Below are 27187 nucleotides of genomic sequence, written 5' to 3'. Positions count from 1 at the left end.
AAAACACTTCCTTTCCACCTCTCTTTGGGACCTCTGTGGGTTGCTAGGCAGTCTCTCTCCTACTTTCTGCTAATGTTACTTACGAAGGGGATGAATACAGCAAATTCATTATGAGAACGGTGAGCTGAAGGGGAAGAGGACCTAAATACATGAAGTTTTGTTTATTCACTGCTGCCTTTGGAGACCAAAACTATAGCTCAGATTACTTTACACATTTAAATGCTAATTTGCCCAACATGATTGTTAGCCAAGTACCACCCTGTTAAAATGGAACAGGACCTTCCTCAATATGGGAGCTGCACTAGTAGTATGTTTCTGTGTTGCCAGCCAATGTTGAAAGTCAGGTGCTGGAGCAACGCACAGTGAGGCTCCTTCTGGGACTTGAAGGAAGAACTCTTTCACTCTTTTGACTGCTTTTCATGTCTGAAAAAATGTTTGTTACTGGACTGGTTTACTTTCCTGAACCCGTTAACCCGAATCTTAGCAGATATCTTAATTGCTTTGGTGTGATTCCAAAGCAAGCAAGCACAAAGTACCACTGTACTTCTCTGTTTCTATAATCATGAGTGTACCCATATATTTTAAGGTGTACAGCCATTAAAAAATAAGTTAATATTATTCAAAATCCCTCTTCTCTGCAGAGTGCTACCTGCAATAAGCAGGATCTTGAACACTCATTTTAGATAGCAGGTATGCATGTGTGCCTGTGGCAAGAGCAGTGAACAAATGGATGCACAGACCTCAAGCACAAGGCTGTCTGGGTTTTCAAGTGTCCGATTCACTAACTCTGATTTCAGTCTTCTAAGCCTGCAATCCACTCTGATCATGGTTTTGATTTTGACCTCCTCAAAATTACGTCACTCAGCACAATAGAACAGGAGGTAAGAATGAGACCAGAGGCTTTGAATCCGCTTCCCAGAGTCAATGTGTTGTGATGGTAGGATTCAAATATACAAACTAGCACCTCAATTAAGAGAAATTCCAACCTAGCAAAAACTTAAGCAGCTAAACAGATTGCAAATGTTTTACATCACTCTGTTAATTGTTTCTTACCAATTGTCTCCTTGACTTGGCTGATGGCTGAGAACCACTAGCCGCACACCCCGTGTACCCCATGCATCCATACAGCTTTGCTCCCAGATGTAACATCATTATAGAATCCTCACAAAGTAACAGCTCCCAGCTGTAACTCTCTTTTGAAATTGCATTACAGTGAATGAATTTGTTAAAAGAGCAGTCTCCTCCTTCACTCATGTCTGGAAGGTACAAGGCTCAAATATACTTAATGCTGAGATTCTTGTTTACTTTCATTTCTAATCTTTATATTGTCTACCTTTCTAATTGGCATCTCAGGCCCCAAGCGGGCTATGAATTCCACACTCAGTACTCCACAGGACTTCATTTTACCCCGTTGCTTCTGCATAGCATTGTCACCACAAGGACACCTTAGAGGAGGCTCAGAAGAATGCCTGGGCTACTACAGAAGTGGCAACGGAGGTATGAGCATGCTCTAACCTCTTGAGTGGCACAGTTTTATATTCCCAACTTCACTCCAAAACAGCAGTGCTAAAGGTAGTTTTGCCTGCAAGTGTGTAAAAGGAGACTATTATGGTCATGAAAGTGCCTTTTCAGGTTACCATGTCCAGAGATCCAGTCGTCAAAAAAGTTACAAAGATTACATCACAAAGATCAGTGAAAAGGCATTAAAGTGCAATCCTTTGGAGGTGTCCCCTCCAATCGGTATTTCACTTGGTATTAGTTATCCTGTCTTGATCATCCAAGAAATTTAGAAGTATAAAAGAAATAACAGATAGCTATTGTTTGTTGAAGAATTTACTTTGATTTAGTAATACCAACCTATCTCATGTCTTGTTTGATTTATTTTGTGCCGATACACAAAATCTCACAAAATAGCTTTCATGCGACTTTTCCAACATTGCCCAAGGGAAAAATCTCATCCACAGTGGTAGTTATAAGGCTAAGAATTTCTCTAAACTATTTTTATGATAAGACTTGCGTATTTTCATTTACAACCAACACTTACAACTGCCTAGAATACAAGAATTGAGTCATCTCATCATACAGAAGGTTTCCTTGAAATATATACCAGCTTTCCATTACTTTACTTCTGATGCATAAAGTGACTGTTAGTGTAAGCTACACATAAACATTCAGAAGATATTACTTGGATGAAAACATTTATATTTCTATGAAGAACATTATTTCTGGAGAAAAACATAACTGAGTAGCTGAAACAATTCCTTTCTGCCTAATTTAAATGAAACTTCATGAAATTAGAAATGCCTTTGGTTGCTTCGTAGCTTAAATTTGGGAATCTGGCAAACTGATTTTTTTTTTTCAATAAACATTGATACAAGGCAAAAATCTCATTAAATCCTAACACTAGAGCATCATCTCCTCTTTTCACCAAGATCTATTTTCTGTAACTGCATACTACACGTACAGGGTTCAGGTCAGCAGGAATAGTCTACACCATTCTTCTTTGATGAAGTCTATTTGTATTGACAGCTTCCAGTTATTGAAAATCGACCAGTGTTCTGAAAAGGTAAAGTCACTGACTTCTAGAGCAGCCCCTTGTTTCAGTCCTGATCTTTAGTTCTCTCACAGCGCATGTTAAATCATCAGAATTTTTTCCCTCTCATACATTTGTACTATATAAAGCTATAGCCATCGAGCAACTAAGGAATTTGGTGCTTTGTTTTTGTTTTCACTGTGTATGATATGAAAAAGCACGAATACTTTCTTTACCTTTTGATATTGAGTATATATCTAGTGTCATAAAAACCACAGGTCTTTTTTTTTTTAGCATGTTTAGGGACCAAGGCATGCTTGACTTTACTTCCTAGAAATGACGTTTATAGGATAATCAACTTTTTAAAAATAAATGCAGGAAATGCAGATAACTTATTTCAAAAATGAGGGTGTTGATTAGTGTTCCTATTTTCTGACTACAGCACCATCATCAAATGCTCTCAGAATGAAATATTTGGCTGTTGCGACATATATAGCGCCTATGGACAGTTAGAGGCTTTTCAATATACAAGGGCAGCTCCAAAAGTAATGCATCCTATTTTATTACGTCAGCCCATGATGTCAGAGGCAGATGTTGATAGGAGAAGGGCAGTCTGACAAAATGGCAGCTGACATGGAAGTGCATATGAAGCAAATGAATGTAATAGAATTCCTCCACATGGCAAACATTGCACCCACTGACATTCATCAGTGCTTGCTGAAGGTTTATGAAGACCAGAGAGTGAATGTGAGGTGGCAGGTGGTGCTTTTCAGCAGTGGCAACTGCAATGTGAAAGACAAGCCACATTCTGTACGGCCATCCAGATTTTGATGAGGGTGGCATGCAGTCTCTTGTTCATCACTGGCTAAAATGCAGAGCTAATGGTGGTGACTATGTTGAAAAACAGCATCTGAGAGTTTGCTCTATAAATGATGTAATTATGATCTTCGTATCTGTTGTAGTTTCTATGGAAATAAATAGGAGGCATTACTTTCAGAGCAGCCTATGTATTTACAGTCAGCTGAACAGAATGATTGCAAAGATAGCAAAGATCATCCTAATTTCTAGAGTATTCTGAATTCAAATAAAAATGTTGTTAAGGTCTTCTTTTTCTTTAAATATTCAATTTTCCTAACTTTTGCCTGGAAGTAGAGCTCTGGGTCTTGATTGTTCTTCAGGCTGCTGGGGGAGAGTGCAGAAGAGGAGTTAACAAATGCAGTAGGATTGCATATTTTCTCTGCAAATTGATAATTTCAAGGTACCTACTTTCTATTACAGAACTGCTCAACTGTAATATCACAGTAACAAAGCAGACCATTCTCTGATGGATTTTTTATTTATTCCTGACACTCTTTTAAGATCCTCACAGAGCATCTTATGAAGCTGGAAGAACACTGCAGATATTAAAAACAGTATTCAGTCCTGGTTTCCAATACTTTTTAAAAGAGTAAATGTATTGTTTATGAATCATTATTCAAAGAATTCATTTAACTTGGAAATTAAGAAAAAAAGTCTATCTTTCAAAAAGATAATACTCAAGAATTATGTTTAAGTAATCTTCTTAAGAATACTTATATTAGAAACTGAATTTTTAACAGTTTCTAAAGAGCGAAGTTTGAGGCAGGAGTAAACACGTTATAGAACCATGGGAATTATTTGAATTCTTCTTATTGTAAACAGCCTAAATCACATACTAAACTAAGGATTCCACAAAGGAATTCCCATCCATTTCTTCAACATAGACACCAAGTACTAAATGATGGTACATACTGGTACATAAATCCTGAATGAAGCAAAATTTGACCAGGGAGTAAAATATTGTATATTGTGCATGTGATATTACTTAATTATTGCAGTTGAACGCTGATCCAAAGGTTTCAGATATGTTAATGAATTAACTTAATACCATGTATTATTCATGCCCAGTAGTAACTAGAACACATACCGAATTTTACTAAAAATAATTGATCCAATCATATTTAATGGCATTTGAACCTTTCCTAAAATAGAGCAAATATTTCTTGAAAATAGAACCTCCTTACCTTTGAATACTTCAGCAGCTGACTTAATGCCTTTTTTCTTTTTTTTTTTTTTGTCTTGCTGGCAGAAATATTTGTCAAGCTAAAGTTTGAAATATGTAAAGAGTTGATATATATTCTACTATTCTAATGTAACATTTGAAAATGGGCTTGAGGACATCATATGCAAAGTAAAATTAAAAAATCCTCGCCAAATTATGAAGAATTTTCAATCAAGCTGGTTTGGAAAAATCAAACTTATCATAGCATAGCTTCCATCTGAGTAAAAAATACCCGTCAGCAACACAATTAAAAATTAGTAAGCAAAAGTTTGTCTCAAAAAAGCTTATCCATGTTTACTATATCACTCTATAGAGTGGAAACAGCTCCCTTTGAAAATGTGCTCTTCATTTTTGTATAATTTCCTCCTGTTTGCTTGTTTTTTTCATTTCAATAGTAGCTGCACCTGCCCTAGAAGCTATTGGAGGGAATCAATGCACTAAATGCTTGATTCATGCTTTCTCAGATTAAATGAAATTACCACCTTCTTCCAACTGGCACGATGGAAGATGGCAATGAGTCTCTCAGTAATCTTTTTGTGGCTATAGTTTTTACTCATGCAACCTCTTTTTTCAGTGACTGCAGTTAGTGAGTGATTGTGAGGAAATGATCTGTCGCTATTGACTTTTCATGGAAAGCAGGGAGCAGCAGTCATAAAAGCATGGCTTTCTAAACCACAGCATTGCCTTTCTCCAGCCACTGCCAAAAGCATAAAGTCCAAAAGTCTGCAGTGTTGCCTTGCCCAGAGGTAAAGAACATATTTCCCCTTCTCAGCTACACTACTGGCATAGTGCCGTGGATGGGCACTTCACCACTGGATTCTAGCCCAGCTGCTGGAATTGTGCCACTGGCAACTGCATTTCAAAAACTAAGAAACCAATCAAATTTCTACAGCATTACCAGGGCAAAATTAATCTATTTCCACATCTGTTCCTTCTATATTTGGTGGCGGAAACATGACAGAAGATGCCAGCAAAGTTTGGAAACTGCATAAAAGATGAACTCCAGTCCAGAGAGTTTATTGCTCCTAAAAAGTTTGGAGGTAGTCAGCAACAATGTGGATGAAGGCAATGCAAAATTATTCTGATTTTCAAAACTATTTTGGAAAATTCTGTCACCAAAAGCTTAGGAAACTAAGCATATTTGATTTAAGAAAGAAAGTCTATGTTGGGGAAAAAAAAAAAGATGAAAAGATTGAAAATGGCTGATAAGGGTAAAGGAATAATTTTATTTATTTTTTTGCAGTAAGGGAAGGCCACCAATGGAATACTACAATGACATGTGCCTCTGCTCTTTAGTTTCTTCACAAGTAACTATGACTCTATGCTAGTAAGACGAGCAAAGATGAGAGTTAAAAAAGAAGTAATGTGAAGTTACTGTGACTAGCAAGAATGACAGCTAACTGTGGTGATGAATTTTATGAAAATAAAATGGCAGACAAAATTCAATTACATCTGAAGTAATAGCAGTAAGAAAAAGCAGTTCCAATTTGACATATGGGCTCTTAGCTGATAATTTTTATTTGGAAGCAATCCCTTGGAGTTATGTTAGTAGATCCAACAGTGCTCAGCAGTTTTCAAGAAGCAAAATAAGTGATAGGTATCATTAAGGAAGTAATACGAAGTACACTAAGGTAGAGAACAGCAGTATGCCACTGTATAATCATAATTTGCCTGCCTCTTGAATACTGCATACAGTTCTCCCTGTAGTCTACCCACATAAAGTTACAATGTAATTGGAAAGGGTTAAGAAGAAGATGAAACACACAACAAAAAATAGGTTTTTATTTTGTGGTATGGATAATTCCATAGGAGTTCACTTCTACCATCACTGCAAGAAATTTTCATTCACCAGATGGTGTCTGTAGGAATATGAAGGATGGAAGGGCGGAAGGAAGGAGAGGAGGTTGCTCTTCTTGATAGAAGAAGCAAACCTATGGAACTGATTGCTAAGAGAATGCTGGTAGTGAATGCTAAGGTTTCATGGGCAGTAGGGAAGATGGGAATACAACAAGAGAGGGAAATCCACTGAGATTTCTGAACATAAAAAGCCACAGGAAATTGCCTGAGTTGATAATACTCAGCCATCCAAAGAGTTCAAGGGACAAGTACAGCATATTCCGCTAGGAATCCTCTACTGCTGGAGAACACATACTGGTCTATAAGATCTTTGCATATCATCTTATATACTTTCAAGCAAGTAATATATTGCCTTCTCTGCTGCTGACCAACATGCTTAGTATGAGCTCTCATTAAAATTCTGCAAGTTTACTTCACACACTTCCTTTAACACCCACTGTTCTGCAGAAAAAATATCCTGTTGCATTTGCTCTCCATTCCACTAACATTCCTTTCTCTGTTCTCTCCCACCTGATACTGCAGGTACCCAAATAAGGGCCATTATGTTTCTACATCTATACAACTTCTGGCACAATTTTCCCCACCAATCCATGCAAGAGATTATGAAAATTATAACAATTGCTAAGTATTAAAGTTATCAATTAATTATGAATCTGTAGCAGTCAGCCACTGATGTGTCATTTTCTAGTCACATAAGCACATTCTGATTAGCTGGCACAGACATCATTGTGTTTTGTACCAGAGGCACAGGAGGCTGCACCTGTAGGATGGACACACCAGCACCGAAAAGCTGGGTGGAAATTCTCCAGCAGAAACAAGCTGGAACCACAGGCTGTAGGTGGACTCATGTTTAACAGTTCACAATTGACCTACTCATAATGAATTGAATGAATTTATACTTTTGGCCTCCACATTCACTAGCATTGAGTTCCACCACTTATTTATTCATTCAGTTAAATAGTACACTCTTTTATGTTTTGCTAAATGCGCTGCATCTCTGTTTTGACAGACTTTTACCAAATCCAAGGCAGGGTTCCAGTAGGACCTCCTGAGTTACTGGCTGACTGCCACTCAAACAGGGAATGGTGCCTTGGCTGCAGAAACAGGAGGGCTATGCTCTAATTTCAGGTCTAACCGTGTTTAAAGCCTTGACCCTCAAGGGGAAAAAAAAAAAGAAAGAAAGAAAAAGTGACTGTTTCCTATATAATGACCTGTAGATTTACTTAATGAGCAGACCGATTGTCTACGGAGCATTATGAATGTGATACAGTTATCTGAAAAGCCACTACAAGCAATTAATTGTCTACAATACCCATCAAAACTGTGGTCCTGCTTTCAGCTCACATCCACTGAATACTTCTGCCATAGTTTCTTTATTTGGAAAAAAATATACTGCTTAAAGACTAAGTGGAAAGGGGAAAAACACTTTAAAAAAAAATGGAAAACAAACAGGAATGTCTCTAGAAAGTCCTAATAATAAACCAATTAATAAAAAATAAACCAATTAAAGTTGGTAAGTGACAATTTATTACCTATTACTGTTACACAAATAAATGCTTAATTGAAAACAGCACTGATTTCACACTGCCCACATAATAACCTAAACATTGCCCTTCACAAGAGTAATAAAATCTGAATGCTGAGGCAGAATAAACAGTACATCTATAATTTGTAGTTAATAGTCTTTTTAAAATGGCAGTCCCAGAGAACTGATGTCTTGTGCAATATAATCCTTTAAAAACTGGCACTGATAATATAGGTCAGCAATCCAAAATAACAAAAAAGTGTATAATTTTACAACTTAATCATGTTTTAGTCACAGCCTTCAACAAAGCTACAGATGTGGATAATCTCATCCTAACTCAGTAAAAATTGCCCCAGAAAACTAAGAAATGCCATACAGTTAATCTACAACATTAGCCATGTTCATAAAACATCCTAAATCCTCTTTTCATTTGGAAACTGTCATTTAATGTTTAATATAACTTATAACAATAAAATTGAAAGGAATCAAATTCCTAGAAAGACAGCCTAACAAATATTTTATCACTTCAGCTACTTACGTATGTATTATATGTACATAAATACGTACATAAATAGATATTTGGATATAAATACATAACAAAAGTATTCAATCACTGCAAATGTAGCTCAGTGTCCTTTTTTAGAGCACTGTCAAAACCTGAAGCTCAGGGAAGCACTGCAGCAAACACAGATCAGTTTTATTCCAGTCAGCTAAGCTATATCAAAAGGTTACGTAGCCTCATGTGTTAAAATGACTTGAGTAGAACACAATGGAAATGCTCTCTTTAAGGTGCCTTCCTCTTTCCAGTGTCAGTGTAGGAAGTCTGGGAACCCCATCACCTCTCTCACCCCAACCACATACCTTCTGGCCAGCACTGCTGCCAAAGCTTTCTCAGCCTTTTGTCTGCAGGTCACTGGTAACTCACAGGCTTTAAATGGCATTGTTCTGCCCAGGACTTTTCAGAGGAACTGAGCATCTCACCCCTTGGAATAGCTTTGATGTTTGGTACCCTGCTTTCTATCAGTTGTGCAACCACATTGAAACAATTGGAAAAAAATATCTGTTTTCAGTATGAATGTGGAAGACAAGTAACAGGACCCAGCCAAGTACACACAGAACTGTCTTCATGACAGTCCAAGGAAGCACATAGAAATGAAAAATTAATAAATGTCTTAAAGCAACAATTAAGGCTAAATGGAATCATGTCCACAGTGTAAAGCAAACTAATATGAGTTAAAATGAAAGACTGCATATTATTCATCTTTCTCAGTCAAAATAGAACAGCAATTCTAGGAAGGGAAATAAGAATCCATTCAAATTACCTCATGGCTAATCCTTCAGAAAATCAACTTTGCAGTAGCACCACCCAGCTGTGAACTGTTTCGGAATACCAAGCTTTACAGTTGTTCCCTCAGTGAGTGTATACCCCCAAACCATATAGAATTACTTGCTGAAGCCTTGAGGAGTCCGTATTTGCAGAAACTCTTTTTTCTCCTTTAGCCTCTTGAATTGATGACTAAATTATGATTTAAATATTTGAACTTCACCAGTGATTCAATACTGCAAGCAATGGTCATTAATTTAGGTATTTCATAGAATCACAGGTTAACTGACTAAGCTTCAAAGTTCACCCTGCTCTTAACTTGTATGCACATGAGAAGTCTCCAATCCTAATGGCCAGATGGCGATGGGAAGTCACGTAGCATCTGCAATAGACAACAAGTGCTGCTATCAAGGTTGTGTGCACAAGACTCCCAAGAAATCTGATCTGATACAGAGGGGCAAACCAACCAGCTTCTGACATGTTCTGTTGACCGGGACAAACCTGAATCTGTGGATGAAGAGCAGAGTTGCAACTGCAGCTGGCAGGGTGACACTGCAACAATGCGAAGATAACTTGGCATGTACCATCTGAGTGAGCATCTCAGAGGTTATTACTGATGAATAGTAGCAGGAATCACTTTGGAACCAGTCAAAACAAAGAAACAAAAATTAGCACACAACAAGATTTATGTGCCAAGAATCTCTGAGATCTCTAGCAAGCTTTGATAGACTATGTCTTGTCTTTCCTTTACCTCAGATATCAAGATTTAACAACCACAAAAGGCGTTCTGTGTTTTCTGGAATTATTCTCAGTTACAAGAAGTCAAAGAGATGCCACCTGACAGTTTAAAGAGTCTCAGATCACTAGGAGCTGTAAATCCTACTAATAACATTGAGCTCCTTAAGAGGTTCAACAGTTACAAAAATCAGTTCCCTAGTTGATTTTCAAAAATAAATCTAAGTGGGAAGGAAGTAAATAAAGTAATAAAGAAAATTAGTTTCAGGCCTTCAGACAGACGCTTGTCATCACTTCCCTGTGACAGATTTGCCTTGGAGAATTTAATTTGGAAAACAAACATTATACTGCTGATATCCTAAGTTTATTTTTAAACGCTTATCGGAAATGTTCAGAGAGCTGAAGCACTATTTTTCCTCATATCCAGCCAGAAGCATGGAGTGATGCACGGGTCATTCCAAGCCATGAAAGTCTTTGATGCTGTGCTTGTCCCTCAGAATCACTTGTATGTTTCTCTTCCTTCTGAAGAACAGCTTGCTTCTGTTTGATACTGCCAATCTACAGTGCTGAATACATTAGTATGGAGAGAAGAAAAAAGGCACCATGCTTTTATTTATTCATTCATCTTTCCCTCATGCTACTAACTCAATCTTGCATTCTTTGACTCTGCATTTTGACAGTCCACACCACTTCTATTTGCACGTGTATGACACTGATGAAAGAGGCAACCATCTACAAAGTAGAAGCCTTACACATTAGTTTTATATCGAAGGTTAAACAGGGTGAGTCTGGACCACCTTATCTACTTTGCAGAGAAGACCGAGGTACAGAACAAAACATTTTAGCCTGTAATCCCTAGTCATGCTTGATATGCCTTGCTTTCCTCCATACGACAGTAACTCTCTGAAGACTAGCGTCATACCTCTTTCAGGCAAAGGCAGTGAGTTAACTGCTGCGTTCATTTTCCACCTATGTTCTGCTCACCTTCATGGATGGATAAACAAGTTTGTTCAGACCTCTAGGCTGGTAAAATGCCTGTCCTCACTACATGTTTTCATGAGCATTCCTCAGAGTAACCACATTTGTTTTATTATTTCACACAGAGGGATTTAGACTATTTTAAAAGCATGAGTTGTGACTAGAGTGGCAGGAACCGCAAACCCAACTGATAACCAACTCAAATTTCACCAAAATTTTGTTGCGAGCCTGGTCCTTTTTTGAGAGAGCTGCGCAATGGAAAACCTTTCACTTACACCACAGAGCTGGTAGAAACTTACAGTGAAGTTCAAGATTAAAATAAATAAATAAATAAATCACTAGAATAGAAAATGAAGCTTAGGATTTGTGTTCAGTGCCTTCACTTCCTTAAAGCCAGGAGAGCCACTGAAAGTGTTGACATTGTTTGAAAAAAAAAACCATTTAATTCTGCAGAAGAATGAAGATTTAATTTACATCATTTATAAATTGCATCAAACATTAAATCATTTGGTCAAAAACTGGAAGGTTATTTTGAGAAATCAAATATTATTTCCCTATTTTTAAACAAAGCATTTCACGTTTAATTCCTAAACAAGGTTTTGTTTCAAAATGTAGTAACAACGAACAGAATAAAGGAAAACACCTATATAAATTAAAATCACTTCCTAAAGCTCTGGTCTGTGTGAAATGTTTTGTGATTTGCTCTAACAAATTGTCAATACATGAGCACAGAACTTAAGTGCAAAATCACCAAAAGCCAGATTCTGCCTGTGATTTTTTACAAATTCAACTGTGCTTTCTTGATTCAACTGTTCTCTGAAAGGTTCACATGGGTTGAAAATAAACAAATGAAGGATCAGTGAACTTGTAACCCAAAGTGCATCAACATCTGATGATTTCCTGCCAAGTCTGTAACAAATTTACACAACGCATTTTATTGCCTCTATTCGTGACAGGCAAATGCTTCCCTTCCTATCCTTATTTACAGTTCTGAACTGAAGTAATAGTGTTTGGTTGGCACTAGAACAACAAAACAGATTACTGCCTCTGTTCCTCTAGCAGAAAAATATATGTCTATATATATCTTTGCAGCCAGGATTTTGGTGCAAATGGCCACAGAATACGGAGTTTATTTGAGTCTGTGTTTAAAATAACTATTTATAAACAACCACATGGGAAAATATGGTAACATATGGAAATATACAAACACAATTCAAGAAGATCTATTTAAAAATAATAGGTGTTCCTGGAAAGTTCACTAAATTTTAAAAAATGTTTTGAAAATTAAGGTCAACACTGGAGTAAGCGTACCGCTTAAAACACTTCTTTCAGAGAAAAAATTTGAACAGCATCTCCATGTTATGAAATGCATCACAACAGTCTGAAGCTAGGAAATCGTGCTGACCATCCCATCCTGTCATTTATCTTCATAGGTAATTATAATGATATAAGCATAGCAATGGAAAGAACCAATAATGCAATGCTAAGTAGTTGGCAATCAATACAGCCTCAATGGCCTACATGAAAAACAATACTAATGAAAAGTGGACTTGCTTTATCCACAAGGAAAGAATTTTGCGTAGACATTCAGAGTAGAGAGCATCAGAAAGTAACAGCTGCAAACACACACATACTTTCATCTTTCAAATTTGCACTCCTGGGTCTGGATGCTTGCTGTGAGCTACCTGGCAGTTGGTGACATTCCTGATGGGAAAGACAGCGCATTTTTCCTATATATACTAAGGCAATATGCCAGCAACTGACATAAGTCACCTCCCACCTTCCCTCTCTTGTCATTTTTTTCCTCTTTCCCACACTGCCCTTGCAATGTACTGACGTGTATGCCCAACTGTCATACAAACTATATGCTTGCAGAAAAGCATAGCAGAAAGACTGAAGAGCAGCAGCAAGGCACGTTCAGTTGTAAGATAAATACGTAGCCATTGCCACAAAAGGCCCCACAGCTCAGAGTAGTCCTCAGTCATCACATATAGTGACCTGGAGAGAGGTACCTTTGCTATTGGTTTCTTTCTGCCTGCCTCCTCATATTTTACGTATTTCCATTAATTCAGAGAATATCTGCAGAGGGGAACTCCAGTAGCAATCTCCTCTAGGCTATCTAGTGAACTGAGCTCCATGTAGAGTAAAAGCCTCAGCCACAGACCTCCCAGCCTCACAGACAACCCCTGCAGCATGGCACCTCTGCGATGAGTTTGCGTAGGGCACACACTGCTTTCAGGCATGCAGAGGTTTGCCCAGCCTTCCCTCTGCTGTTTTGTTTTGAGAGTTTAACTTGTATTCTTACTCTAGGATAGAAATAATCTCAGAAATGCCTGGAGAATGAGAAAGTGCTTGTTGTACAGATCTTGAAAGAATAACGTTTAAGAGCGCTTCTCTTTTGGACAGTAAATAATACATTTTTCTTAAAGCTGTAAGTCATTCCACTAGTGTACTCATCTTCTTTTTCTCCTCCTCTCATTCCTCTGGAATTTCTCCTCAAGGATTAACCAAGAATCCTGTTGCAGTTTTTAAAATACTTACATGTTTCCAGTACCTCTCTTTATATGACATCATATACCCACTTGTGACCTGTCCCAGAGACAGTGTGGAATCTTTATTTGCTTCCCTTACTGATTATCCTTCACTAAGTACAAGATGCCTTATTATAATTCCTTTAGTACTTTCTTATTTCTCATTTAGTATTTTGGTACCAATTTTTAATTTAATCTGTAACAAATTAAACCCCTCTTGCTGGGGAACTTGATGTCTTGAGCAGCTGACAGGCTGGACTCACTGACAGTATTAACAGCTCTTTAAGTGTTCCTAAGGATGTATATCAATTTACACATGAAATGGCTCTTTGTGTTTATCTAGTTCTTTTTAGGTCCCGTTGTTGTAAACACTGAAAATTTCTCCCTGTTCTGCCAACACAGTGAGCTAATGTGTGGACCCTGTCTCCCTCCAGTGGCACGTCCCACTGGCCATAAAGTCTGACATTAATGTGCAGTTAGTCTCCCCAAAACTCGGGTGATGTCTCTCCATTGCCATGGTTGCTAGGGGGCTGCAGGGATAGCTGGGAGAGATTCCATGTGGCCTAAAAGCCCCAGGGAAATTACAAAACGACCCCATTCTTTCAACAAGTCTCTTCTAACTGCCAAAATCTGCTGTTGCCTGCTCAGCTTGCTGTTGCTTATGTATCAGTAGCAAGAAACACAAGAAAGAACTGGGTGTGCGGGAAGGCAGATAAACTACTTGCTCAGTGCTTGAAATAATTCTCCAGGGCAATACTTGGACTTCAGAAATCACATTTGGTACATAAGAAATTGCTACATAAATTTCACAGCGTTAAGCTGTTGAAAATCCAGAGCAGTATATTGAGGCATAATGCTACATCAGTCAGCTGTATGAACGAACAGTCCAGCAGTTATATGTGCAATTTAGATTGTGCCTTTCCCCGAGCATACTGAGATATACCTGTACAACACAGTGACTTGGGTGAGAACAAACACCAGGCTATTCCAGGCACTGCAGAGGTTTTTTGTTTGCTTCTTTTTTTGTCAGAGGAGAAGACCCTGAGTGTGTTCTCCCCATGCATCTAGAAATGTATATGCTCAATCACTGCAGTGCAGATTCAACACAAGGCAGCACTAAATACTTTCTTTCAAGCAGGGCTAATGCAATGTGCTCCCAGGCTGGCCTTCAGCGGTTCTTTGGAGCAACTGTGAACAGACTCCCAGGGGTGATTTATGGCTTTGTTAAACATTTCTGTCCTTTCAGCAACAATGCTGCACTACAGCAATTTGTTGGTCTTGCTATTCGTTAAAACCACATGGATAATTTGTAATGCAAAAGACAAAGAACACAGTATAATGAAATACTTTCTCATGAAACAGATTATAAACTGCACGGCGTGGCAAAATGTTTTTAAACGTTGCACCAGGCTATGTACTGTGTTTACCTAACAATTTAAAGCCTCAGTTATTTGTACAATAGTGCAAACAGCAGAGTTTTGCTGAGAAGAATCCATTTTTATTCAGGTTTAAATTTTGAACGTTGGGGCAGGAGTTTATGACTTAAAAGGATCAAGAGAGCCTCACAACTGCAGCAATACTTTTATTCTTTCGGGAACAGAATGGTTTGAAATGGAGATTCCATAACAAATAAACAAGATTGCTTGTTCAGAAATACACATTAGAGTTGGAGTGAGGCACACAGGAAATTCAGCTAAGGATTTTCATACCTTTGGCCCTTGGACAGCCTTCTGGCATTTCACTCCTCTTTTTTACATTTACAACAGCTCACAGCTGTGTGCATCATAACTGTCTGGTGCAGAAAGCAAATACCTACTGATGTAAACAATACAGAGAATGGGGGGGGAAATGGCAGGGGAAGAAGATTACAGAGCATAGGTGTGGTGGGAACTGACTTCCTCCTCTTTTCATCACTACTGCTTGTTTTTTTTCTCCAGCTAATTCTTTGAACTAAATGTCTGCATGAATACTTCAAACAGTGAAAAATGCAGTAAATTGCTGAAAGTATTACTAGACTTAGTGGTGTGGACAGGTTGTTAAGCTCTCAGGCAGGCAATCTGCTGCTGAACCTTCCTCTGAACCATATTTCAAAACTAGGCTGATCGTGCTCTACTGAATGCATCCTGTTAGTAAGTTCCTCATAAGAATGCAGGTTTCCCACTTGTCACATTCCAAACAAACAGAAGTATCAAAAAAACTTATCCAGAAACGAGACATCACTTCACTGCCAACATACTGAATTTTTTTGTTTCAGTTCTAAGGATTAGTATGCTTAGACAGATACAATGCATTTATAAAACACACTGCTGAGGAATCCATACAGTTTACTTGTTTTTCTGAGCCTGAAACTACACAAAAGTGAAACTAAAACTTCTTCAAAAAATTTGTTAAATGAAAAGAAAGCCTTAAGACTTCTGATTAGATACAACAGTTGCCTCCACTTTTAAAGCTACAAGTTTTTTTTATTTTCTTCTGCCTTCAAAAACATAGGCTTCATTTGGCCTCAAGATGGCGATGCGATTGTGATAGCTGCTTCCTAGGCTGCGTGAACAAGCTGGGGAGAGCAAGGGGAAATTATCTCGGTTGTTTTTATTTCTGCTAAAAAGAGAGTCCTCGGTAAAGAATCAGCGTTACTGCTGATGCTCTCATCACAGAGAACTGTGCACGGAAATCAGAAGTCAAGGAAAGATAAATTCCTGAATATTTTCCCAGTTTAAATAGAACAGGATTGAATGAAAAGCCACCTCTACACTAGCATTCCCAAATTACTCACTCGCACTTGCATACCATGTGTAGTTTAAATGGACAGGAATTGTTAACAGCTGTGATGAATTACAATTTAAAAAAAAAAAATTGCAAGTCCATGCAGAAAAAGTAACAACTAGAAAAATATACTAACATGAAAATCAAGGAGGTTTTAAAGAAAAGGAAGATTTTCAGGCAAAACCAACATTTTAACTTGCATTCATTCTAAGTGCATTTCTACTGAAAAAATGCGTTTTCACTGCAACTCATATCCAATTTAGTACAACTTTTTTTTTCTCACACAGAGCATGGGAACAGCCAGAGCCACGAGCAGGGACACCTCCCATTAGATCAGGCTGCCCAAATCCCCATCCAACCTTGCCTTCAACACCTCCAGGAATGGGGCGCCAATGTCTCTGAGCAATCAGTACTGGAGCTAATATTGTTTAACATTTTCTTTTGGTTGAAAGGATAGAGTGCTCTCCCAACAAGTTGTTGGATGATACTGCTTGTAAACTGTGGAGACTGATCTACAGACTGGAAGGCAGGGCTGGGATTCAGAGAGATATCAAAAAGCTAGAAAAATAGGAGACAGGAACCTCATTAATACAAAAAAGCAAATTCTAAGTCCTTCACCTGGGACAGAATCATCCCATGTAACAACATCGACTGCACGCAAACAGACTTCAAAGCTGAAAAGGACCCGGTGCTCCTGTAGAGCAACAAATTGGACATGAATTAGCAGTGTGCCCTTAAAGCAACAACCAAAAAATCAACTGCATTCTGGCCTGTGTTAGCAAAGTCTATGCAGAATGCTGAGGAAACTTGATCTTTTGTCCTGACCAAGTTCAGCATGACTGCAACACCATAGCATCTGAATAACTAGAGGTTCTCTTTGCAAACACCCTTTTTGTCACGTCTGTTTTTTTCTCTCTGGGCTCTGTCTTTCAGAGAAGATGGAGAGACAGAGCAGAGGGGCATGCAGGAGCGTCCAGAGGAAACACCTGGAAGCTCCATAAAGTCATGGCTACCTAACAGCTGAACTCACATAGCTGAGCCACTAGATGTGGATTGTAGAAATGTTTCTGGCATCAGAAATTTTATTGCAACATTCACACTCCATCACTGCAAATGGAAGTTCAGATAAATTCAAAAGCAATTCTGTGATCCCTCATATTTTCCTGTGCTTGTTATGTAATTTAAGCTCATGGGAGATTGTATCACAGATGAAGTACAACTGTCATTCCTTCTATGTGGAAATGGATTCTGTGCAATTCAGCCCCAAAACCTATGCTAATAAAATTTATTCAACATTTTTGTAAGCACCAACTATTCAGAGAAGACTGCAACTCTAAATATCTTCACACACTCATCCCTACAGATGCCATAATGAATATTTCCATTAAAGCAATGGTTTTATTTGTGTTGGATTTTTTTTGTTTGTTTTGTTTTGAATTTGTGTGTGCCTGAATATTTTAAATAAAAAAAAAAACTAGCAACTCAGCCAGATACAGCATACAAGCACACAATAAACAAGAAGGCTTTGTTCTCACTTTCTTCCTTGCTTTAAGGATCCTCTGCTGCAGCAGAGATTAAATTTACCATAATTTTAGACCCTGATCCAACAAATTGTTTTGTCTGCTGGTCCCTAACAAAGAATTTTAAATCTCTTCAGTGTACAAATATTAGGAAAATCTCAATGTAGAGAATCAAAGTGTTTCTGCAGAAAGGAACAGTGAATACCACTCACAAGCACAACTACACATTAAGTGACTTAAATCTGTTGAGAGGTAACTAGAACCATATTCTGAGTCAGACTTGCACATAAGAGGCATAACAATCCTTTTAACCTTTCAGAATACTTCTTTTGTGTGAATTAGGACTCAGGAAGGACCCCATGTTTAAGCTATAAGCAGGAGCTATTTCTTCCAGATTGAAGGTAAAGGAACACCTTTCAAGCCAATTTGAAAAGTGGGCAATAAAGACCTTAGTGCTGATGAAGTAAAGCATCACCGAAGTTTGAATATGATACTTCACTATTAACATGAAAAGTGATCAGTATGAGCTGTACAGATGCTCAGGACAGAACATGGCATTTTCAGACCATGAGGGCCCAGTCTGCTGAAAACATAAAAATGAAATAGCTTTCAAATGCTGTGTTCTCTAAGAGAAACTGAAAAGACAGATGAATAGCTGCTCAGAAAGCTATAACAAACCATGGAATGCAAATTACACAAAAACAAAAGACTCAAGAGCTTCAGACTAAAGCAAGCCTTGAAGAGAAACTCAATCCATGGTAAACATAGCTGGCACTGTGGTTCAGATACTGCTCTCCTAATACAGACACACAGAGTCCTCTTGGAACATCATCTAAACAGATCTCTCAGCAAAGAGAAAAGCAGCGTCTGCTAGCGCACATGCAATATGCTTTGATATTGTGGAGTAAATCCAAACAAACAGGGAGTGAAGATGAAAACTGAAAACACTAATATTGTGGTTAGTTCAGCTGCCTTCTGCTTGTTCCTTGACAAAAAGTTCTAGAACAAATTCAGAAGTGGCTCATGGAATGTTTGGGGATTTTTTATTTATTTATTTATCTTTATGCAAAAAAAATCATGGTTTTGAACATCAGTGTGTTCTGCCTTTCAAGAAAATGTTAAAAATGTGTGTGTGTATTACTACCGAAAGTTGCAATTAAGCTGAACCAATTCCATTTTACCTTCAATTTTTAAAAAGTAAATGGAGTGGTGCCAAGTTCTAGTTTTATGATTGAGATGCCAAGCTTCCTCGTTATCTCGAGAAGTGCCTAGAGGACACTACCCATAACCCAGAAACCTTTCTTCAAAAATTCTGCCAGAGCTGATTGGTCTAAACAAAATTCAACTTCAATGAAATACACTTCTTTTTCAATATAAAAATAATGCTCTAAACCCATTCCATCACCTGTGCTACAAATAAACCATCTGTGTTACTGCTAATAATCTCTATTGTGAACAATGGAGCTCATCCTGTTTCATCTTCTTTCCCACAAAAAGGAGCTGAATCTTTTAAATACTGAAGTCTGCTAAGTCTGGAAATGTATTAGTTAAAATCACATTGAAACAGAGGGAAAAAAGAAAATTGGCTTCTTAAACCAAAACATTAAGCCTTCCTAAAAGACATTCTAGTACCAGCTGAGCTGTGTGTGCCGGACCAACAGATCGAAGCACATGTGGCTTGATTGCTTTGTCCTTCTCACAGTCCTGAGGGTAATACCATGTGCTTTGGAAATTGTCATGGCAACAATGTACTTCTTTACAAATAGAAACAGTATAGCAAATAGGCATATAAAAACCCCTTGTAACCTGACAATAACGTTGCTTAAGCTTGCATGCCCTCCTTGAAAGACAAACAGAAGCAAGGGTGTCGGTTGCATGTGAAAAGCCCACATACAGGGCAAAATCCTGTTAAAAGGCCTCGCATGCGCTGGTGGGCAAATGAAGGAAGCAAAACCTAAGCAGCAGGACCACCTCTGCTCACATGGGGTCGACAGACATCACAGGTGGAAGAACGAGTACAAGAAATGAGAACTTGCCACTTTTTGCTAAGACTGTGGGTGACTTTAGTTGTCAGAACCACAAATCGAAGTGAAACACCAGTTAAAGCTGAACGCAATAAATGCAGGCCATCCACGTTCTCACATACATATATTACAGACATTTTGCGTTTCTGCTGAGTTAAGAGATACGGAGTTCACTTGAAATTGGGCTGGCTTGCTGAATTTACAGCAGCATGAGTCTGCTACATATTGCAAACAAACGATTGGAAGCACCTCAAGGAATCCTGCTTTTATTTCCCTGTTACTGAGTTAATTTCTCAGGGGCACTGAGGGCACCTTTATTCAAGGTTAAGGCTTGATGTTAAGAGGCCATAGCACATCTCTGGGTTCCTAACTCCATCTCCACAGCTCTTCTTTGACCTCTCATCTATGCTGGCATAGAACAGTAGAAAAGCCATTGAGCCCAAAAGGGGCAACAAGATTCAATTTTCATCAGAAATTTTCTGTATTTTAAATTAATCTTCCCCTTCCCCTCCCCTCTCCCCGGTGTTTTCTGTTATATTTGTTTGGTTAATCTTTGAGGGGAAAAAAAAAAAATCAGCAGTTTCACTAACACATTTTCAGTAGCCATATGTATTTCAAAAATTAATTTTGACAAATATTCTCTAACTTCCTGCTTTTTTAATCTTAATCTCATTTAGCATTGTAACAGGCTTAGGAGTAATGATGTCTAATGTCTTCCGCATCACCAAACCAGATAAGCAAAATGCTGTTTGCAACCTGTTAGGTATTATAGAGTTTGTATCATTTTCCCTCTTTGATATCAGAGAAATGATATATCATTAATTGTTTTATTGTACTAATCCATCATTTAAAAAAAAAAATCAATTTAAGCCAGTATTTTCATGTTCAAGTCCACTCTGGAAATATCTGAAAAAAAGTTAATGGTTTGACTGTCTAGTCTAGTTGGCCCTTTATCTCTTCATTATATGACTACTTCCTCAAAAGCAATAATCATCTGAATGATTAATTTCTATATTACTCTTGACTGAGATTTAGCTTTGGAATGAGCACAGGAAGGTACAACCCTCAAATGGCTAATCTATAGTTAAATTTGTTCCTGATGAAACCAGTAGCAACACTCTTGCCTCTCAGTGGCAGAATAAGCAACAGCAATTGAGTACATCTGAAAATTCTGACTTATCAGCCAAGGTACTTCTCCACTGAAAGAGTAATACAATCCAACAAATGTAAGCAGTGATAGCTTTAAATCTCTATCCACAACTCCAAATCACCACCAATGAACATCTACCCAGGAATCATCTGCATTCAGATTTTAATATCGAGAAACTCTTGCAGTTTTTCCCAGTCAAGGAAGAAAGTAAATACATGGACCATGATCCTACCTGTGGGTCAGACAGTCGGGAAATGTCAGGGTACAAATAGAATTTTATCCCTTCAGAAGCACCTGGCAACGTTACCCCTCGGATCAGAAGAATCATCAGCATGATATAGGGGAATGTGGCTGTTACATATACAACCTAGGAAAAATAAGCAAACATTAGAAAAATATTTTCTTCCAAGTGCAATAAAGAGCATCATCTATTTTTCAATTAGATTAAGAAAAAAAAAACTAAACTATTTCTGGAGGAAAAGGAGCTTTTGATGCCTTATTTCAAATAGGTAAATTTTGTCCTTCAACCATATTCCCTTTTAAATAATTTACATCTTGTAGGAAAGGTCTTTTTTTTTTTATATAGAAACTCTGAAGTTTCTAAATATATTATTTACTATTGGTTAGTGTCAATAGGCTGTATCATATATTGTTCTGTCCATGTACACTATACCATATACTATTCCAAACACAGGTAGAGGGACGCTGATTCATAACCACAACAAATTCATTGCATTATCCTATATGTAGTATATAATATCATATGCAACAAACACTCAGCCACCTAGTAATTACTAAAATGATATGTCATACAACTGCCTTGCTTGCAAGTCCATGCTTGAGGAATAAACATTTCATAAATATTTCATAAATACTATGTATAAATACTATGTAGGGGGTTGGACTAGATGGTCTCTTGGGGTCCCTTCCAGCCCCTACAATTCTGTGATATCCCTCTCAGATCTGCTGTGTTGCCCTTATCATGTGAGGCATTCTAAGTAAAGATTTCTGAAGTGCTCAAACCCAGTAATTTTTATATTCACTTATATGGTCAGATTTTTTCAGAAATCAGTGTACTGTAGTACTTGGGAAAAAACTGAACATTTCTGGAAACCTGCAAGAAGTCATAGATTCCAAAGAAAAAAAAATGAGCAGATTTTCTCTAATTATACAGTCATATAGCTGAGAGCCAGATATAGCTATTCAAATTTGGAGATGGATTAAATGATTGATTCCACATCACTACAAATATATTTCCTCTAAGAAGTATTGTATCTTAAACTTAATTCTCCATTATTCTCTGTAACTATTTCTACCTGCACAAAGCAGATATAATATACCCTAAAATGAGATGATGCTTTAATATATCTGACTTGCACAAATCACAGTGAATTAAACTGCAAGAATAGGGAAAAACATTTGGTAAAGAGATATAACTAGCATAGCCCTCAAAAATAGATGTTTTAAATTCAGAAGTTCACTAACTGTTTCAGGCCTATTTTAATGAAAAGGTTACATCAGACAATGCACCCATGACAAACACATTTTCATGACAAATGAACTGAATTTTGATTTTCAGACCATGTTAAATACATAAACCCAAATATGAAATCTTGTCATGTGTTCTTCAGCTGGCACACTCAGAAAAGAAGTTGCAAACACACAGCAGATCTTCAAATGTGTCCATCTGCCCAAGTCATACTTAGACACCTCATTCTTCCTGGCCATAATGGAAGGTAATTACCTACATATCTTTCAGCTGCCCTATCCCTTTTGAAAATCATTATTTTCCAAGGAAATTGAGCCAACCATTATAAACCTATAGAGCGCCTAATTCTGAACTGATTAAATCATAGTTCAATACAATGCAAAATGGAAAGATTTATCCCAGTACATTCTTTTACTATTATTGACTTAGTGGAAATACAAATCAATATGACTGAGTTCAAATAGAGATTGTCTCAAAGAGACCATTCTCCATAGCAAGGTTCCAAATGAAAATGGATCACAGGTTAATGAGAAGAAACTGAATGAACATTGTCCTGATCTGAGTCCTGTATTGAGTGGAGAGGGTGAGGATCCCCTTCCTTTCTGGATACAATACTGAAAAAGGATAATAAATAGGGAGGAAAATTGGTTCAGTATTTATGGCAATAACTGCTAATGCAAATACTCAAAACAATAAATGAGATACCAAGTAAGTACGTGTGGGAAAAATACATCCTTCCTGAGCTGACATTGCTGGTCAGTCACCAGTGTTAGTGCCCACAGAGATAACCAGGCTGCTAGCTTCTTTGGTACTGCTACAGGTATGAACAGTGTGCTGAGAGGGGAGAGAAGGCCACCGCTTGTAGCTAGTGTTTGAGTCTCCCCATGTGTTGATCCATTTCATTCCATTGTGTCCAGTGTATCATTTGTCACTGTGCTCATTTTATTATGCTTCTCAACAGCTCATGAAGGAGGATGAGGCATTTTAGAAATCAAATGTCATTATTATTATCATCATCACATCTGTAGGCATTAAAAGTTTCCTAAATCATTTTCTTTTCTTTCAACACATCAAACCTCTCTGAATATAAATGTGAACACAACTGTTTCTAATTACACCACATCCTGTTTTAATTGACTTTAATTGCTTGGTATGTTAATTTGCATTCCAATACTCAAAATGCTTTTTTTAAACTTGTCAGAGCAGTGCCAGTGTTAAAGCAGATGGAAACAAACTAAAAATTTCTGGCATGGTGTTTCTTGCACTTCTCCTATTACAATATAATAGGGAAATCTACAAAGATATTTATCACTATGTAGAAAGACACCATGAGCTTTGGCTGCCATGAACTTTAAGTATCAAAATATTGGAACTTTAAGTGGCAAACCTTTGAGAGACTTAGATGCTTATGTAACATTAGGTAGGAAGGTATATAATTATACAATGATTTCATGAGTAAGGCACCATGAAGGTACTGAGAACTGAACTAGCTCCCAGATTGCATCTCTTCATACCAAAACTCCTTTAGAAGCATAGGTCTGGTGCATGGGTACAGATCAGGCTATGGGGACTGTTAAACTTCTCATCCTAAATTAAAAGGTGCTTTTCAGAACACTGGCAAGACTGTGCCCCAGATATTCAAGTAAAGGTGACTTGTAAGAAAATGTAGAAGAAACCCATGATAAGTCTGAGAATAAGGAAGAAGCCCTGAATGCAATGAATTGAGCCACACAATTTCAGAAATCTAAAAACCTAAATGGATTAAAAGTGGTTAATATCACTTGATGTTTTAGAAAATTATTTCCCTTGAATTCCTCTATTTTACATTAGGAGACAAGCACGAGTAGAAGCAATGATAGAATTGCCATCAATTTGCCCTACATCAGAAGAGTTATACTGAGAATAAGATGTGACTCCACGCTTTGCCCTTCCTTAACTTTCATTTAGAGTTTTTGACTATTGGCTAGTCATTTAGCTTATTTATTTAGCGTGTCACACTGTGACCACCAACTTCTTTTGTCAAAAAGAGACTGCTAAACAGTTTTCAAGTATCAGTAGCGTACGAGGCTTATCTACAGAGTAAAAAAAGACAAAATTATATCTCCAGTGCAGAGAAACAACTTGGGAACCAAAAATTTCACTGCCTGAGTGATGTGACAGTGAAAAAGAGTAATTTGTATCCTGCTTTACAGAACTGATGCAAAAGAGCATGTTAGTAAAATTGTACAAGGAATTATCTTACCACAGTCAGTGTCTTTGTATGTATGCCAATGTGTTAACAATGTAGGCATGTATTCCATCCAAAAAAAAGTCTACATGCCACAGTCAACCCAGCCATCCCATTCCACTACAAATTTTTTGGTTTTTGAAATTCTAACCTATTAGATGTTAACAGCAGATAACATTATGATTTTCTTTTACAACCATCAAGGTATACTGTGAATTTTTCCATTCATTATTGCTTTAAAGAGTCTTTTGCTGATATGACACTATGCCACCTATGAATTTACAAATCACAACAGAAGAGAGATTTTTCAACACTAATTGGATTTACAAGAAAAATGGTACAAAGGAGTGACAGCTGATTCACAAGTTTTTTCAAAAGCATGTCAAAAGGGAAAAACACATTTTCTAGATCCACCAATATTCTTAAGCTAAAATTTCATATGCAGAAAAGAAACTAAACCGAAAAGCCAACATAATACCAAATGAGTGGATTTGTAAGAAGTATGAATGGGGCAGGAAATAGATTCAGCCAAACGGATGGTTTCCTCTATTTTTCTCTGTGTTTTTTAGGTTTATTTAGTATCATTTGCTGTTTGTCTTGTTTGCTTATCCACAGAGACAAATTTGCACCAGAATAATCCCGTTAATCACCCTTAAACCAGTTTATTGTTCACAAGATGCAGAATTTTTTATAAGCTACTGATTAATGTGTGACAACAGTACCACTTGGTATAGAAAGCAGTTCAAAAACCAACAGGTAAGAAATTTTAGTAGGATTTGAGAGCAAAGAAATAAGCATCAAAAAGGAAAAAACAACTAGGAACACATGGTGCACTAGAAAATAGGGTGGCAAAAGAGTAGATTTCATAAAGGTATAAAAGGATCTTATTAAGTGCACAGTGATTGCAGGAAGTAAAAGATTAATCATGACACAGTAACACCAGAAATATGTAAATAATTTTAATTTCAAATCACACCTAATTCAGCAGCTGCGAGACAGAAGAGTCTCCATTTAGCAGAGCCGTGCAAATCCTTATTTTTATCCATGTGTTGGTTAAGGCAACGAATAAATAAATAAATGCCAGAGTCAAGCTGAAACAGTTATTTTTAAAATTAAATGAAAACTCCAAAATACATCTCATATATTTCAATACAAAAAAATCAATTCCATTCCATTTTGTCTGGTGTTGTTTTTAATGAATGGATGGAAGATCCGTCTTGACTGAATGCTTTTAACAAATCAAAGTTGTTATTCCTAAGCTTCATTTAAAAGTTAAACATGTGTAGAGATATTATTCCCCCATTTTTTTCCAGTACAAATTATTATTTAAATTGGGTCAGGTTTTATGACCTTTTCAGCATTTCCCAAATTCCATTTCAACATATTCTGTGCCCAAAGCACTGCCTAATTCTACTCAGAAATTCAAGAGGAGAATAGGATGGCAAAAGTTTTGACTAAGGGTAATCTTAGTGCTCTACCAATTCAGGATTACAAAGAACATTGGAAAGTAATGCAAAAGTACCGAAGACAGACAATAACAATGAACTGCAGCAGTTTCTTCTGAAGTGAACAACAAACTTAGATGATTAGCCATTTCTTCCCATAAATATTCCTTAAACAACATCAAGTTTTTAAATTTGTTACTTGAAATTCCTCCCCAACTTATTACCACAGCTGGTTTTGTTTCCAGATCTCCCAGGACTATTGAGATCAAGACCTGTCCTGTCTTCTGAAATTGCTCTTCAAGCTTGTTGGCCATTTTGATGTGGCCTACAGATCTTACATTACATTTTAAAAATTTATTGCCTAGGGCAAATGCAAAGCTTTGCTTCCATTTATTTGTGTAGGATTTCTAACTTTAACCAATAAAGCTACTCAAAATCATTCATTTCTTAGGTTACCAAGAGAAACTAAACCTAAATAGTAACAAATAAAGTCTCAGTGATTTCAAGACAAGTATCCTATATTTTATCCTGTTTAAAGAGCATTTTATTACAGCCAGAAATGAGACAGCATAGAACTTGAACAGCAAATAAAACACAGGCGTACTGAAACTATGCATATCTAGAATAATAATTTTTCTTAATTATTTTTCTAGCAGACTAGTGCACAAAGAGGAAGACCTGTTCTATACCAGTCTTCCTCACAATAGTACAGGAAGCACTTCAAACATTTTCTCTAAGCTCATTACTGCAAGCAGAAGTGTTTATGCGCAGCTCCCATCAAGTAGTGAATTTGCAGAGACGCAAATATCTCAAAATCAAAGACTGCTATTTAATCAAGTAAAAGTCAACTTTAAAAATCAGTCAGGAAGAATTTTAAATATGAATTAGGACTAATTAATCAACTGAGGGTTTTTTTTTCCCTTCATTTTGTAAAGGTCTTCATAAAGTTCAAGCTTTTAGAAATTAAAGCTATTCCTCTTCAGAACCTTCCAAGCTTTTCAGACTT

The 27187-nt window shown here is 37.2% G+C and overlaps 1 protein-coding gene across 4 annotated transcripts in view; it reads right to left on the bottom strand.

Annotated features, from left to right (window-relative positions):
* SLC6A11 (solute carrier family 6 member 11) overlaps positions 1 to 27187 on the bottom strand; it is a 139029-nt gene that overhangs the window by 27158 nt on the left and 84684 nt on the right. For all 4 annotated transcript variants that reach the window (XM_021409844.1, XM_021409845.1, XM_021409846.1 and 1 more), the window contains exon 7: positions 21253 to 21387. In XM_021409844.1, the coding sequence (XP_021265519.1) occupies positions 21253 to 21387 (135 nt within the window). The remainder of the gene's footprint in view (positions 1 to 21252; positions 21388 to 27187) is intronic.

This window comes from Numida meleagris, chromosome 11, assembly GCF_002078875.1.
Source record: "Numida meleagris isolate 19003 breed g44 Domestic line chromosome 11, NumMel1.0, whole genome shotgun sequence".
Classification (NCBI taxonomy): Eukaryota; Metazoa; Chordata; class Aves; order Galliformes; family Numididae; genus Numida; species Numida meleagris.
This window is presented reverse-complemented; position numbering and strand designations above follow the sequence as displayed.